Genomic DNA, 17,310 nt, shown 5'->3' with positions numbered 1-17,310 from the left:
CGGCTTATGAATCTGACTCAGAGCCGTTTGAGTCAGATTTCACTGACTCGTGGGATTAGGTCTCTTATATATGTCCGAGTCAGTTGAGTCAGATGTGACTAAAAAAGCAAACACATTAAGTTAGATCGAGATGAGTCGAGTGATTTCAGTAAGACGCAGATGAGTTGGGTGATTTCAGTAAGACGAGTCAGATTTTAAAAACAAAAACATGAATTAGGGCATAGTGTAGAAGATTCCTTGTTAGGCAGTGGCGGTGCAGAAATAAAAGTGGTTTCTCTTGACATCTGCACACAGAGATACGAGGCCCTATTTTTGATCATGGCAGACACAAAGAAGATGGTAACCTTGATGAGTTCTGACGGAGAAACTTTTGAGGTTGATGAAGCTGTTGCGCTACAATCTGGCACGATTAAGCATATGATTGAAGATGGTTGTGCTGATAATGCTTTACTTATACCAAACGTGACAAGCAATATCTTGGCTAAAGTTATAGAGTATTGCAAGAAACACGTCGAAGGAGAAACCCATCAAGGAGATGATCATCGTCGGCGACGTACTGTGGAGGAAGATCTTAAGAACTGGGATGCTGAGTTTATTATTAAGGTCGATGACTACATCCTGTTCGATCTTATCTTAGCAGCAAATTATCTGAACATCAAGGGCTTGTTGGATCTGACTACCCAGAAAGTTGCGGATACGATCAAGGGTAAGACATCAGAGCAGATCCGCAAGTATTTCTACATTAAGAATGACTTCACCCCAGAGGAAGAAGACAAGGTCAGAAAGGAGTACGAATGGGCTTTCGAATGAATTATCAATATCAGTACAATTTTGAGTTTTCGTGTTAAACTCTTGTTTTGATTTGATTTTTACAAATTTGAATTACATCATAATAATCTAGACTGTAGACAAAATCTCTACTGAATTACTAACACCACGTGTTTACTCATGACTCAGAGTTATTTGGATCTGAGTCGTCCGGATCTGACTGAAATCATCTGGTTCGTCTAGATTTAACTCAATATGTTTGTCTTGAGTCGGATGTGACTCAATTGATTCAAATATTTTTGAGTCAATGATTTGGTCCCGAGAGTCAAGAGTATTTTATTACCTGACCGACTCAAACGGATCCGAATCAGAGGTTATGTCTAACTCAAAGAGATTTTCCATTTCTTGTTCCAACTGGTATTCCGATTCCCATTGTCAATCTTATTAGACAGTGGAGTCGAACTGGTGTCTCTTCAGAAGTATAAAAGGAACGGCAGTGTAGAGGCTTTCACACAACAAGACACGCTATAATTTGATCATGGCAAACAGAAAGATAACCTTGAAGAGTTCCGATGGAGAAAATTTTGATGTTGATGAAGCTGTTGCTCTTCAATGTGAAACCATTAAACATATGATTGAAGATGGTTGTGCTGATGATGCTATACCATTACCAAACGTGACAAGCCAGACGTTGGCTAAAGTTATTCAGTATTGCAAGAAACACGTTGAAACCACTGTGGGTGAAGATCTTCACAAGTGGGATGCTGTTTTTGTTAAAGTCGGTCAGCATACCCTGTTCGATTATATCTTAGCTGCAAATTATCTGGACATCAAGAGCTTGTTGGAACTGACTTGCCAGAAAGCTGCCGATGAGCTCAAGGACAAGACACCGGAGCAGATTTGCAAATATTTCAACATTAAGGATGACATCACCCCAGATGAAGAAGAAGAGGAGGAGGTTAGGAAGAAGGCTGTCTAATGAGTTATGGATATCAGACTATCAGTAATAGTAATCGTATTCGAGCACTCGTTTATGCCTTTATGGCAGTTTCTTTAAGTTTTCGCGTTAGTTTATTAATTTGATTTGGTTGTTACACTATCGGATCCATGACCTCATGAAACTGACACACAATATCATTCAAAACTTTATATTATCTTCTGAACATTTTCTTGTGTACAAGTCCCTCCGTTTCTGGAAAAGAGATACTTTCATTTTTTCAATTTAGCCTATTTGGAACTGGTACGATAAATATAACTAACGAGGCACTATATGTGCAACAAGAGGTGTCTTCATCCTTAAAATAAAGGAAAGATCCTCAGACAAGTCAGGGAGTTGCCCTTCACTGACACATGACCAGCGAAAACTGTTAACCAGATTGGCCAGAGTTAGAGCAACTTGGAGTTTCGCCAAATCCATTCCTGCACATATTCTTCTCCCTGCACCAAATACAATCAATGACCTTTCCATGGCTACATCTGGCTTACTTAAGAATCTCTCTGGCATAAACCTCTCCGGTTCGACCCAGACGGTTGGATCATAGTGCACAGCATATATATTGACCATCACCGGTGTGCCTTTACGCACCTTCATTCCCATCAAGTTGCTGTCGCAGACTGCTTGATGCGGCACTGCCAAGGGCGCAATTGGTTTCATTCTCAAGACCTCTTTTACTGCTGCATTCACATACTTTAACTTGCTCACTTCCTCAATTGTCACCATTTCTTCCCTTGAACGACCAGATCTAGTTAATTCCTGCACTTCTTCATAAACCTTTTCTTGAATCTTCTCGTTGTGTATCAAATATGCTAGTGCCCATGAAGTTGTGTTCGAGGTGCTATCAGTTGAAAGCAAGAACTGCTCGAAAAGATTGAAGATGACTACTTCTTCACTGTAATCCTCCTGGCTGAGGAGAAACTGCAAGAAACAGTTTGTTGATGATTTGTATCGACGAATATATGGACGAATAGTTTCTTCGATTTTACGCTTCAATTCATATGCCTCTTTGAAGAGAAGCCTGAAACCAGGTATGTACCGAGTGAATTCGAACACATCTACTAAACGAGCATGTCCACTTAGTCTAATAGTCTCCTCCATCACAGTGTCTATGTTTTCTACAAATCCATCTTTATCTTCAAATTCAGCACCAAAACAGAATCGTCCGATAAGTTGAATCGTGGTTCTTCGAAGTGGAATCATTGGTTTTACAATCCCACCGTTTAAAGAAGCTTCTTCTTTCAAATCAAGAATCAAATTTGAAATATCTTTCTCTTGCAAATGAACTTGTGCGGAAAACGTATGAGGATTAAGAGTTGTAGTTTGAAGACCTTTCCTTAGATTTTGCCAAAACGGACCAAGATTACATGTGGCAAGAGTATACCAATCTGCACTGCTGAACTTTGACATATACGGAAGCGTTCTAGAAGAAAAATCCGAAGCTTTAGTCACCAGAACCTCCCACGCTGCGTCGTGGTGGCTCACCACGATCGATGGTTGTTGACCGCCGAACCAGACTGTCATGATTTTTCCATGTTGTTGAGCCATTTTTGCTAAAGTCACATGAACTAGTTCCCCACCTTTGTTTAGTTGGTGCAGGTTGCCGATAACCGGTAACTTCCGTGGCCCTGGCGGCAACTCCATGGTCTTTGTAAACCAACTCTTGCAGAGTATCATCAATGCTCCGACCAATATTGAAAGTATAATCCATTGAATTCCTTCCATAGTCTTTTTGGTTTTCTAGTGTGTTTTTTCTCTCTGATTGTATCATTCCTATTTGCAATTTCACCTTCATATAAAGCTTCAAAGTCTTTGAAAAGAAAAACATTTGGGTCCATCTCATTTATTTAATGGCTGCATTTTTCAGCGGTCTCTTTTGGCCGTTGCTGAACATTATTGACTAAAAAGAAAGAAACACCCTGTGGCATGATTCATTATGTCAGTCAGATATCCACAAAACAAGATTGTTTGGTTATATTAAAGAATTCTTTTTTTTTAATCAGTAAAATTACATAGGTATATGTGAATGAAAATCTCAAGATTCTTTGTCAAAACCCGAACTCACAGTAATATTGTCTATACTTCCCTTTTGGATAGCGAGCTTTGACAGGTACTCAGCTGCTGCTTGAGCGGCTACAACAGTTCCCCCATCACCTCTTTCTTCGCAAGGTGAATCAGTCTTCTTGTGCCAAGCAGGTGATCAGAATTAATCAGGTGAAACTTCTAACAGTTGACACACTCCTTGGCTTGAACTTATCTGCGGTATCTATAACGTATGAAGTTGAAGTAGACATGTAAAATTCCTCTCTCAAAGGTACACTTGAAACCTTTCTTGTGTGAGTACTCCCACTCTTTATTAACAATCTTGAATGCAATGTCCTCGTACGGGGGTTCTGCATGGAACCATATAAGACATGTCTCACCATTGCTGCCTTCCACCTCTTCTATGGTGTAAGCAGGTGCTTTTGTTTTGTCTACAAGGTCTGGGTAAAATATGTTAAACTTGTAACCTTGCACAGTCTTGGGAGGCGGGTTGTCATGATCATAGTGGGTTTGGTTGTACTTGTTCCACTCATATCCAGTATGTACACGGTTGAAATATTTTGGTTTTCTGGGACGGTATTTGTCATGCCACCAATAAACCTGGGAATCTAGGTTTACTTCAGCTCCCGACCCAAATACTGCATCTCCATCCACAACATCTCCCATTACTTTATTGGCCTTCAATTCCCAGTTATCGTCCACTGGTGCTGGTTTTGATGCCATTGCTTCTAGACGTCGTCTTTTATGTTCTTTTCCGACAGCCTGACGTTTACGTTCCAGTTCAATTCTATCCTCTTCGGGGTCAATTGCTTCTTCGTTTTCATCATCATGCACAAGTTCTGGAGAAAATGATCCAGCCTCTTTGTCCGGAGAATATGACCCAGCATCTTCCACATCATGCATGATATCCTCCTCAGCTTGCGGCTTTGGATCATCATGCACATCTTCCAAAATATTTTCACTCTTAATGGGGTTTTGCAAACTCCGCAACAGATTGGTGTGAATTTCTTTTAGACAAGCCTTGGCCTTGAATATATGAAGTCGTTTCACAACAGCCTCCCAGTACTCAACTACCTTGGCAGTGCCAGAACGCATCTGTGACTCAATCTGCATCTGTAACACTTGTAATTCTTTGTAAGTTTTACCGTGCAAGAGTTTTTTCACATCTTCTTCGATGCTTGAGTGTATGCCCCTTTCTTCAGCAAGCAACTCAGGAGGTGGTTGGTTTCCACGTACCCTAGCTCGAGCAAGAGCATCCTTTTTTCGAGCTTCTGCTAGTTCCCAATCACAAACCACCAGTAATGCATCCCAATACTCTACATGTCTAGGTGTTGCTCTGTCCAAATCTAGATGCATTTTTATGTCCATGCGAAGCTCTTCGATATCCTTCACCGTCAAACCCAGGAACACCATGCATGGTTCATCAATCTCGAACTCAAAATCATCTGAATTATCAAGATATTTGGAGAGTATATCGATAGGCTTAATCCGGCCTTCGCGCAATCGAATTCCTGATCTGATCTTGCTTTGATTAAAATGAAACTCTTCTTCCTTTTTCTCCCAGTCCTGGGACTCAGCTCTCTCACGTTCTCTAGCCAACATTGACATCTCTTCTTCATGTTGTGCCTTTTCAAAAGCCCTTTCCTCCCTTCTCTTATTTACTTTCTCAATCTCCGCCATCCTTTGTTTGATTCTCCTCTTTTCAGATTTAACTGAAATTTCATCGATACATTCACCTTGAGATACCAATTTTTGTATCTTCTTTTTCCACAAAAACTTCTCATTTAGATTAGAATCACTAAATGGATTCGAATCGTTAGCATAACCAGAAACAGATTCTGTCTTCAGTTTCTTCGCGACTTTAATTAACTTTTTCTGAGCTTTTTTGGCTAAATACTCATTGATTTCTTCTTTTGTGATTCGCTTAGAAGAACTTTTCTTTCGTATTCTTCGATCATCATCACTACTTGAATAGTTTCTGCGTTTTCTATCACCGTCTCTCCCCATGATGATTACTGAGAATAAGAGGGAAAGAAACTCTTCACGATTATAGAGAGACTTTGATATATATATATACATACAGGAGGATCTTGGTCAGCAAGCTAAAACAGTTTCCTACTAGAGGAGTATTTCCAAAGAGAACAACTTCTCAATTGAGTAACTAACCTTTGAAATCAATTGACGTTGTAAATATTGAGATTTGGGTAGTTATCAGCTTGTCTTACCACAATGGATTTCTGTCGTCAGTTAGTCCCAACTTATGAATGAGTCTTACGAAGCCTCAGACATTAATATTGATTGTTAAGAGATGAAGGAAATTCTGAAATTGCAGAGACTGCAGAGATGAGAAGGGAAACAATTTGAACTGAAAGTTATTGAAAAAGAATGTTGGAGACATTATTCTACCAAGAGTAATTCATTTTCCTAAAGCTAAAGAAGCTTGGGATATTCTTCAAAAGGAGTACGGAGGTAATAAGAAGGTAAGAGAGTTAAAATTACATTCTTATAGAAGGGATTTTGAAAATCTTAAAATGAATGAGAATGAATGCTTGTATGAATTTTCATCAAGAGTTGTTGAAGTTGTTAATAATATGATGATGTGTGGTGAGAAGATGGAAGAAAGAAGAATTTGTGAGAAGATATTGATTTGTTTGCCGGAAAAGTTTGAACCCATTGTGGCGGTTTTGGAAGAGACTAAAGATTTCTCTACATTAAAGTCACAAGAATTATGGGCTTCCTTGAAGGTGTATGAGCAAAGGTTGTTAAGACACTCCGAAAATTCAATTGAGAGTGCTTTTCAATCGAAATTCAACTTGAACTCAAAAAAAATCAGCAACAAAGAAAAATGAGTACAAGGGTGAATCAACATCAAACTTCAAAGGAAAGGGAAAATGGAAGAAAGGGGGAGCAAGCTCCAAGAACTACACAGAGAGTGATACTTCTCAAGTGCCAAGATGCAATTTTTGCAAGAAGAATGGTCATTTAGAGAAGAATTGTTGGAACAAAGGAAAACCTCAATGTCGCAATTGCAAGAAGTATGGACATTTGGAGAAAGATTGTAGATTGAAAGAAGATGAAGAACAAGCCGGGAGAGCCGAAGAAAAAGAAGAAAAACAAATTTATTTTATGCTTGTCAAAGTGCCATGGTGACTTCCAAAAGTGAAGTTTGGTTTGTGGATAGTGGATGCACAACTCATATGTCCGGTGAAAAAAGCTTGTTTGTTGATATGGATACATCCATAAATTCTCTAGTGAAGATGGGTGATGGAAATATGGTTCAAGCTAATGGAAGAGGTACAATATGTGTGCAAACTACCAATGGAGAAAAATACATTAGAGATGTGTTATATGTTCCGGACTTGGCACAAAATTTGCTAAGTGTTGGGCAACTTGTTGAACTTGGGTATGCCGTTCATTTTGAAGATGGGCATTGCACCATTTATGACAAGAAGCACAACAACAAGAGACAAGTCATGAAAAGTATCAAGATGGAGAAAAATAGAAGCTTTCCAATTGTGTTTGAAAAGCAAAAAAATGTTGCATTGAGGATGGATTCCATTGATGAAACATGGTTATGGCATAAAAGGCTTGCACATTTGAATTTCAATAGTCTCAAGGTGCTTTCCAACAAGAACATGGTACGTACAAGGACTTCCACAACATATCAACCACAAAGATGGAGTGTGTGAAGGTTGTGCACTTGGGAAGCTGATGTGGTTTTATAGTGGTAAATAAAGTTCGTTCAACTCGGACTTGTGTAGACTCGATTTCAGACTTAATAATAGAAAACAATAAAAATAAAGAAAATATATACACAAGGTTTAACACAATATCAAGAGATTACTGAGACTCAGGATTCCACCAAACCTCATATCATGTGGTTCAAAATTCAATTCTTAGACAATTATAGCTCTTGTTTATTGACTTTAATTCTTTGCCAGGGTAGATTTTAAAAAGATTAACTGTAAATCACTACAATGATGTATCAAAAGCACTTAGACCAAGCATACATCATCATACGACTTCACAACTAATTAAGAAAAATCATAAAATAATTAAATTAATGCAAAAAGTCATAAAAAAAATTGAATATAATTACCACACGCATGAAATATGGCTTTCTCCGTCATCCCAGTGTTGGGGTTTAGCTCCTCATATTAACCACTTGCTCAAAATACATGTTTGTTGCTCAAAGGTTGATTAAAAGAGTGAAAGGTGTAAAGCAGCTGATTTGCAACAGCGTAAAAGTGTTACAGATCTCTGGTACAAAGAGGAACAATGATTAACTGTTGTATATAAATGTTACTGCTGCTGTTGAACAATGATACTGTTTTGCGACTGTTTTTCGTGGGTCAATGTTCTTCGTGTTCTTGAGCTGTGCAGCAGCAGCAGAAACAGAGTTTGATACAACTATGATTTCTTCTTCTCTGGCCCTCCTCAGGTCCCCAAACTCCAGACACCCCTTCTATATGACCCAAAAAATTTATTTATATCAAAAATACCGATTAAGTCTCTCCCAAATCTTCCAAAATCTCTTCCCCTCTCTTCACGTCAAAGTTGCGGCAATTTCTTGTTTTAGAATTTATACACGTTTCTGAGCTTTCCTTTTTATTCTAAGCTCTTCCTTAGATAGATACAAATCTTTGGGAAGGTTCATAGCACTTTAATCTCTCTAAAATTCCCTAAAACAGGTCACACACGTGACTTTCCATATATTTCTGTTGTGATAAAACTTCGTCGATTGAGCCCAATTTAATCGATTTCAACACCCATTTCAGATTCCTAGACCCATAAGGAGTCTATCCTATGAAAATCAGAGGTTTAATCGACCTCAAACTCCTCCAAATCAAGAACCCTAATGTGTTCTTCACTGCCACAAATTTTCCCGCCTTTTTACTGAATTTGAATTTTGGAAGATGACCTCCCCCTATCCAGTTCCGGTTTTCCAATAATAGTTGCCCTGGGGTCACCCCTTAGTAATTGAAGTGCCCCTTATCCACACTGAGGATCCGAATAGTAATTTTCTCCCACAAGCGCAAATACCACTTTTCGAGCCAATATTCCCGCAAAAGCTTATTTCTCCAAAAACACCTACAAAGACATAAAATAACCAAATAAGTACAGAATCGAGCACTAACAATATATACAATTGAGATCAAAATAGACACATAAATGCGTCTATCAAATACCCCCAAACTTATTATTTGCTATTCCTCGAGCAAATCAAATCTAGAAAATAAAATCCTAACTCACTATCGCAGGCATCGTCGATTGCATTTAGCGTATACAATAAGCCTTTAAACCCCTAGGTGTCTCTAGTGGCGGAGTTTTGTCTCCGGAAGGCTTACTAGAGGTATACCCACAAAACCTGTATACTCCATACCCTGGATATCTACACAGAACCTTGGAAGGTACTAAAGAATCTCCTTGGTTGACATACTTAATTGACTACAGGAGGAAGTACCCTGATGCGAAATTCCTATTGTTGTACACGAGTTTGCACTCAAGCATACTAAAATTCATATATAAGTGACAAAGCTCTACTCAGATAGTCTCACTATGGACATCAGTATCCGGAGTCAAAACTAATCACATGGATAGATCAAGAAGATGGATATAGAGAAAAACATAGATGGTTTTGATGTTTACTAGGTGAACGGTGTTTCTCATATCTGTCTGAAGGCCTCCGCCAAAATGAACCTATCCTAATGGACTGAGATACTAGTCTGACTAATATCAACACACTGGCATATACAAAGGTACCAGTGGTCGATAATCCTAACTCTAGGTCAACACAACTGGCATATACAAGTGTTCCAGTGGTCGACTTTATTGAATTTATTCCAGTTGGTCTGATGGCCTGGTCTCAATTTCTCTCTTTTTTTTTCTATTTTTTTTTTATCTCAATCACTCTAATTCACCCTAGCATTGGTAACAACTTGAATCGTGAGCCCCACCTAATCACTTAGAGAAACATAGTTTAAAAACAAAACAAAATAAAAACAGAAGTGAAAAGGACTCAACGAGATATGGTGAAACTATCATGTTATTTCTAACACCTGAGCTCTGTGCTTTTATGAATAGACTCTTTAGATGTTTCCATCTAGTCAGATTGGTTCCTCAACTCCTACAACCAAAATGCTTCCATCCACTTCGATTGGTTAGTGCCATCCTTAATAGGCATAAATTTCTAGGCTCTGGAGTTTAATTATGCAACTAAAAAGTTTCTCCTATACCCCCAAACTTAAATCTAACATGTCCTCAATGTTCTAAAGATAAAATTAAAAGCATGAACAAGGAGAAATTGTTACCATTTGAAGCAAAAGAGTTAAGGAAAGATATTACCGTGTTGCATGAATATTGGGTTACCTCCCAAGAAGTGCGAAGTTTAATGTCTTCAGCCAGACTAAGAAAGGATTAGTCACCTTATAAAATCATAAAGTAATAGTCGAAATATCTGTGGGTCATCAAAACAAAATAGAGGTATCACAAGTAAAAGGAATCTGCAACATGCCAAGAAAATGAACAAATAAAGCACACCCTTGTCTAGTTTCCTGTTTAAGACAACTACATCTAGTTGTGGTTCAGGTTCAGGATCTATAACTGGGTCAAAATAAAATATTTTCATGGGTTGCATTTCCTCACAGGTTAGATCCAAATGTTCAGGTTCTAGAGTCTGGAAAAGCTCAAATAAAAACTTAGAAGCACATAATAATAACCTGAATAATTGAGGATCCTCTAAGTCAATCAGATTTCACTTACACAGCTGACCGCAATGAGAGTGGTGATCTTCCTTAAACAAGTATGTCGACCCTAATCTCCTAAAGTAATTAGGTTTAGTCTCAAAACTTAATATTCGACACATTTGAAAATCAAACATTCCCACATTTGGAAGAAAAATATTTGGTGGGAAAACAAAGTCAATCTGGGTATCATAGCCTGGGTAAACCACATCAACCAGAGGATGGGTTTCTAATAACTGAAATTTCTTGTGGACATCACTAGGTTCAAGAAAACGTGTATGAAGATAATCTTGTAAAATGGTTGAGGGACCTTTCTAATAGTTAAATCACATGGAGAATGATAATCACCCCCAAACTTAGAGTTTTCAATGTCTCTAGAAAGACTGGTCACAACTTCCCTAATTTCAAGGTCATCTAATTCATGAAAATGGTCAATTGATTCTTCTAAGTTGGGTACATCCTCACTCATCTCGAGGAGTTCATTTTCTTTTTCTAAGTCTATTGTTTCTAAATCGTTAGACTCAAAATATACTCGTTCCTCTAAACCATTATTAGCTTCGTAATCAAAAGGAAATACTACATCGTCTAAAACGGGGGTATCTCTAGTCAAATCCTCGTCCTTTTGAATAGGTGAATAATTATTAAAATTATTTGTATTTGAACTAGAAATAATATTATAATTAAGCTCAGTTGGAGTAGCAAATTCCTGATCACTATGCCTATTTATTTCAAATTCCTCATCAACACTATCCTAAGAATTGATTTTTGAATCACAATGTCGAGAGATTACTGAGACTCAGGATTCCCCCAAACCTCATATCATTGGTTCAAAAATCAATTCTTAGACAATTATAGCTCTTGTTTATTGACTCTAATTCTTTGCCAGGGTAGATTTTAAAAACATTAACTGTAAATCACTAGCATGATGCATCAAAATCACTTAGACCAAGCATACATCATCATACGACTTCACAACTAATTAAGAAAAATCATAAAACGATTAAATTAATGCAAAAAGTCATAAAAAGAATTGAATATAATTACCACACGCATGAAATATGGCTTTCTCCGTTATCCCAGTGTTGGGGTTTAGCTCCTCATATTAATCACTTGCTCAAAATACATGTTTGTTGCTCAAAGGTTGATTAAAAGAGTGAAAGGTGTAAAGCAGCTGATTTGAAATAGCGTAAAAGTGTTACAGATCTCTGGTACAAAGAGGAACAACGATTAACTGTTGTATATAAATGTTACTGCTGCTGTTGAACAACGATACTGTTCTGCGACTGTTTTTCGTGCGTCAATGTTCTTCGTGTTCTTGAGCTGTGCAGCAGCAGCAGCAGCAGAAACAGAGTTTGATACAACTCTGATTTCTTCTTCTCTGACCCTCCTCAGGTCCCCAAACTCCAGACACCCCTTCTATATGACCCAAAAAATTTATTTATATCAAAAATACCGATTAAGTCTCTCCCAAATCTTCCAAAATCTCTTCCCCTCTCTTCACGGCAAAGTTGCGGCAATTTCTTGTTTTAGAATTTCTACACGTTTCTGAGCTTTCCTTTTTATTCCAAACTCTTCTTTAGATAGATACAAATCTTTGGGAAGGTTCATAGCACTTTAATCTCTCTAAAATTCCCTAAAAAAGATCACACACGTGACTTTCCATATATTTCTGTTGTGATAAAAATTCGTCGATTGAGCCCAGTCTAATCGATTTCAACACCCATATCAGATTCCTAGACCCATAAGGAGTCTATCCAATGAAAATCAGAGGTTTAATCGACCTCAAACTCCTCCAAATCAAGAACCCTAATCTGTTCTTCACTGCCACAAATTTTCCCGCCTTTTTACTGAATTTGAATTTTGGAAGATGACCTCCCCCTATCCAGTTCCGTTTTGCCAATAGTAGTTGCCCTGGGGTCACCCCTTAGTAATTGAAGTGCCCCTTATCCACACTGAGGATCCGAATAGTAATTTTCTCCCACAAGCGCAAATACCACTTTTCGAGCCAATATTCCCTCAAAAGCTTATTTCTCCAAAAACACCTACAAAGACATAAAATAACCAAATAAGTACATAATCGAGCACTAACAATATATACAATTGAGATCAAAATAGACACATAAATGCATCTATCAGAAGCAACATCGCCAACCATTCCCAAAAGGTGTAGCATGGAGGTCAAAGGAACTTCTTGGTTTGGTACATACCGATGTGTGTGGACCAATGAAGACACCAACTCATGGAGGTAATAGATACTTCATTTTATTCATTGATGACTTTACTCATATGACTTGGGTGTACTTCATGAGACAAAAGTCCGAAGTTTTTAGCATCTTCAAGAAGTTCAAGATCCTTGTTGAAAAGCAAAGTGGTCACTACATCAAATTTTTGAGAAGTGATAGAGGAAAAGAATATAACAACAAAGAGTTTGATAAATTTTGTGAAGATGAAGGCTTGGAAAGACAACTAATCGTGGGTTATAATCCTCAACAAAATTGTGTTTCCGAGAGAAAGAACCAAACCGTGATGGAGATGGCGAAGTCCATGCTTCATGAGAAGGGTATGTCTAAAGTGTTTTGGGCCGAAGCCGTCAACACCTCCGTCTTCTTGATGAATAGGTGTCCAACAAAGTCCGTATGAAACCAAACTCCGTTTGAAGCATGGAGTGGGAGAAAGCCATCGGTAAGACATCTCAAAGTTTTTGGTAGTGTGTGTTATTCTCAAATTCCAAAGGTGAAGAGAACAAAGCTTGATGAATCAAGTAAGAAATGTATATTTCTTGGCTATAGCCTCCAATCAAAAGGTTATAGGTTGTTTAGCTTTAAAAACAACACAATGATCACAAGCCGTAATGTCTTGTTTGATAAATGAGCTTCATGGAATTGGGAAGAAGATAAAATTGAGAAGAGAACCATTATTTTTGATGATGAACAAGAAAATTCAGCAACAAGTAAAGTTGAAAAAGGTGAAGAACTACCTCAAACACCCCAAATGCAAGGTTTAGAGCATCACCAAGTATGTCTCCAAGTACTAGTGCATCAACATCACCACCATCGGCACCAAAGAAGATGCATAGGTTGAGTTAAGTGTATGAAAGATGCAACTATTGTACGGTCGAACCGGAAAATTTTGAAGAAGCATCAAAAGAACCGGTTTGGATAAAAGCTATGGAAGAAGAAGTTGTTGTCATTAATGAGAATGACACATGGGAGAAAGTAGCAAGGCCAAGTGACAAAGAAGTTATTGATGTGAAGTGGATCTACAAGGTGAAGTACAATGCGGATGGGTCGCTTCAAAGGCGCAAAGCAAGGTTGGTGGCAAAGGGATACTCTCAACAAGCCGGCATCGACTACAATGAGACTTTTGCACCGGTTGCTCGTCTTGACACAATTAGATCCGTGATTGCTATGGCATCTCAAAGAGGTTGGTTACTTTATCAACTTGATGTCAAATCGGCATTTTTGAATGGAGAACTCCATAAAGAGGTCTATGTAAAACAACCACAAGGTTTTGTGGTGTAAGCAGAAGAAGACAAAGTATACAAGTTGAAGAAAGCTTTGTATGGTATAAAGCAAGCACCAAGAGCTTGGTATAGTGAGATAAATGGATACTTCAAAAGGAAAAACTTAAAAAAAAGCATGAATGAGCCAACACTATATGTGAAGACACAAGGTACATCTATTCTCATCGTTTCTTTATATGTTAATGATCATATCTTTACGGGTAATGATGTTCATATGATTGAACAATTCAAGAGAGAAATGATGATGAAATATGAGATGAGTGACATGGGTTTGCTCAAGTACTTCCTTGGTATTTGAAGTTCATCAAAGTGAAGATGGAGTGTTCATTTCTCAAAGCAAGTATGCCGAAAAGGTATTGAAGAAATTTGGTATGCTTGGTTGTAACCCCACATCTACACCACTTGTAGTGAATGGGAAACTCAAGAAAGATGATGGAGGAAGAAAAGTTGATGAGACTTACTATAGAGGTATTATTGGAAACTTGTTGTACCTTACACATGCAAGACCCGACATCATGTTTGCTTCAAGTATGCTTTCTAGGTTCATGAGTTCACCTAGTCATCTACATCTTGGCGCGAAAAAGAGGTTGTTAAGGTATATTCAAGGAACAATGAATTATGGAATCATGTATTCAAGAAATTTGGATGTCAAATTAGTTGGCTATTGTGATAGCAACTTGAGAGGGTGTATTGATGACATGAAGAGTACATCGGGTTATGCTTTTTTTCTTGGTTCGGTATATTTACATGGGCATCGAAGAAGCAACCTAACGTAGCTCTATCCATGGCGGAAGCGGAGTACATTTCGGCATCAATAACTACATATCATGTTGTATGGCTAAGAAGAATCATGGAAGACATTCAAGAGAAGCAAGAAGGGTGCACCGAAATCTTTTGTGACAACAAATCCGCAATTTCTATGTCCAAAAATTCGGTTGAGCATTGTAGAGAAAGGCACATCAAACTCAAGTATCACTTCATTAGAGAAGCCGTTGAAGATGGTGATATAGAACTCAAGTATTTCAATACGGAAGACCAATTGGCGGACATATTCACCAAGGCACTTCCCAAAAGCAAGTTTTAAAACTTTAGAGAATTACTTGGAGTTGTGGATCATCACATTAAGGAGGAGAATGTTGAGTAATGTGCTGAAAATGAGATTGTGAACAAGTTTGTGCAGATAGCCAAACTGTTCTAGCATAAGAAAATGTAATCAGATTTTTTCATGTGAACAATCCTGTTTACAAAGTATATTTTCTCTACACATTATTATGTGTTTGTTTTTAGTGTAAGAGAGTTGTATGGACATAGATTGTCCATGTGTCATCTTATCCATTGAGTCTTATATTGACCATGTATTTGGAAAGAGAAATGTAAGAAAGAGAATATCAATTTACCAAGAGCAAGAGAGAGTGAGTAGAAATTATTAGTTTCCTACTACTCCATTATCAAACAAATCATCTTAATCTTCATCATAAACCCCAATTGGATTCCAAAGCCAATTGGTTTTGAGTTGGAATCCCACACACTTCAAACATGGTATCAGAGCTAGGTCTGTATGAGAGTGGAATGAGAAGTAGACCCAAAGGGATGCCTGTCCTCCCGTACAGAGGTCCACGTTGTAGTGGTTTAATCTCCGCCCTACACGTGGAGGGGGAGCATGTTGGAGAAACTATAAAATAGTCCCACATAGATAACTCCTTAGCCTAGATCTTAATATATAAGGTGTGGAGCCACTCCACTCATTGCCAATTGGTTTTGAGTTGGAAGCCCACACACTTCAAACATGGTTTCAGAGCTAGGCCCGTATGAGAGTGGAATGATAAGTAGACCCAACGAGATGCCCGTCCATCAGTACAGTGGTCCACGTTGTAGTGGCTTAATCTCCGCCCTACACGTGGAGTGGGAGCATGTTGAAGAAACTATAAGATAGTCCCACATACCTAACTCCTTAGCCTAGATCGTAATATATAAGGTGTGGAGCCACTCCACTCATTTGCCAATTTTTTTTGAGTCGGAATCCCACACACTTCAAACAAAGAATAATAATGCTATGTCTTTTTAATCTTCAAAGTAATGTGTGTTGTCTCATAGAGAATGCTTGTTTATATAGGCTCTAAACTAGGAAACAGAGAAGACAAGTACCTTCTATGCTACGTCTGTAATCAAAAAGGAATGTTTTGCATCAATCCCCACTTCTTGGAAATAACTCGTCTATGAGTTAGCGGTAACAAGCAAGAGTTAATGTGGCCGTCTCAATTCTTGCAATAATCACAATGCTAGAGACTGCTAAAAGTGGTTGGTTTTTTGTCTGCTATCACTTAATTCGATTGAAACTAAAGTAGTACTGAGATTTACATGAACACAGATAGACAGTGTAAGATCAATTAATGAAGCATATTCATCATTATATTTGAGAGAGAGAGAGAGCGAGAGAGCAAACCTAGTAGCAGCAGCAATTCCAAATGGTATCATTGAAAGTAAAACGGTGAGCCTGTGAGACTGTTCACTTACAAAAAACAATAAAGAAGGTTAATTGTGACGGACCAGAGAATTTTTGCTTCCAATTGGTCGAGTTACGACCTACTTGGAAAGCTCCAACTCTTTGATACGCCACTCAAGAAATAGGGTTTTCAAAATCTTCAGACTACTTCGATTTTTGTCAAGCAAATGTTCATCGATTTATGCCAAATTGCTTCATGAGCAGGCAAACTCTGTTTTTCATTCAAAGGGTCATCGAATCCGTCAAATTTCTGTAATTTTAGATATCACTGCTAACCAACCAAATGCTATGAACTACCTTGTGCAAGTGACAATCATCTCCAAGCGAACACCAAGGTTCTGAGACTGAGATTATTTTGAACATAAACCTCATTTAAGGGTCATGTAAATATCAGAATTTTCAGGGTAGTTCTTGATACCAGTCACCATCGGTCAGTGCCAATGGTATTTCGGGTAGCCACCGAGGTGGTGGGGTGCCCCAGTGGACCTGACAAAACACACCTTATCAGACAGGTGAGGGCCAATGTCAGGGTAGTTCTGGATACCATCCACCATCGGCCAGTGCCAATGGTCTTTCGGGTAGCCACCGAGGTGGTGGGGTGCCCCAGTGGACGTGACAGCACACACCTTATCAGACAGGTGAGGGCCAGTGTCAGGGTAGTTCTAGATACCAGCCACCATCGGCCAGTGCCAATGGTCTTCCGGGTAACCACCGAGGTGGTGGGGTGCCCCAGTGG

At 38.5% G+C, this 17,310-nt stretch overlaps 4 protein-coding genes across 5 annotated transcripts; 2 read left to right on the top strand and 2 right to left on the bottom strand.

Annotated features, from left to right (window-relative positions):
- The first annotated feature begins 70 nt into the window (after positions 1 to 70).
- On the top strand, positions 71 to 810 carry LOC113353340 (SKP1-like protein 1A). 2 transcript variants are annotated; one of them, XM_026596980.1, is made up of 2 exons: positions 71 to 94; positions 334 to 810. In XM_026596980.1, the coding sequence occupies exons 1-2, from the start codon at positions 71 to 73 to the stop codon at positions 808 to 810; spliced, it is 501 nt and encodes a 166-aa protein (XP_026452765.1). The 2 variants fall into 2 exon arrangements, with proteins under 2 accessions (XP_026452765.1, XP_026452766.1); XM_026596981.1 differs by lacking the exon at positions 71 to 94 and having other exon boundaries at positions 319 to 810.
- A 496-nt stretch (positions 811 to 1,306) lies between these two features.
- On the top strand, positions 1,307 to 1,747 carry LOC113351107 (SKP1-like protein 1B). The gene has a single exon (XM_026595163.1). It carries the CDS (start codon positions 1,307 to 1,309, stop codon positions 1,745 to 1,747), a length of 441 nt encoding a protein of 146 aa, XP_026450948.1.
- Positions 1,748 to 1,946: 199 nt separating this feature from the next.
- On the bottom strand, positions 1,947 to 3,499 carry LOC113353339 (trifunctional (S)-stylopine synthase/(S)-nandinine synthase/(S)-canadine synthase-like). Its single transcript, XM_026596979.1, has one exon. The coding sequence runs from the start codon at positions 3,485 to 3,487 to the stop codon at positions 2,024 to 2,026; it is 1,464 nt and encodes a 487-aa protein (XP_026452764.1). The 5' UTR covers positions 3,488 to 3,499; the 3' UTR covers positions 1,947 to 2,023.
- Positions 3,500 to 4,015: 516 nt separating this feature from the next.
- On the bottom strand, positions 4,016 to 5,812 carry LOC113351106 (cactin-like). Its single transcript, XM_026595162.1, has one exon. The coding sequence runs from the start codon at positions 5,810 to 5,812 to the stop codon at positions 4,016 to 4,018; it is 1,797 nt and encodes a 598-aa protein (XP_026450947.1).
- Between the last annotated feature and the right edge of the window lie 11,498 nt (positions 5,813 to 17,310).

The sequence above is a fragment of the Papaver somniferum genome, chromosome 2 (assembly GCF_003573695.1).
Source record: "Papaver somniferum cultivar HN1 chromosome 2, ASM357369v1, whole genome shotgun sequence".
NCBI lineage: Eukaryota > Viridiplantae > Streptophyta > Magnoliopsida > Ranunculales > Papaveraceae > Papaver > Papaver somniferum.
This window is presented reverse-complemented; position numbering and strand designations above follow the sequence as displayed.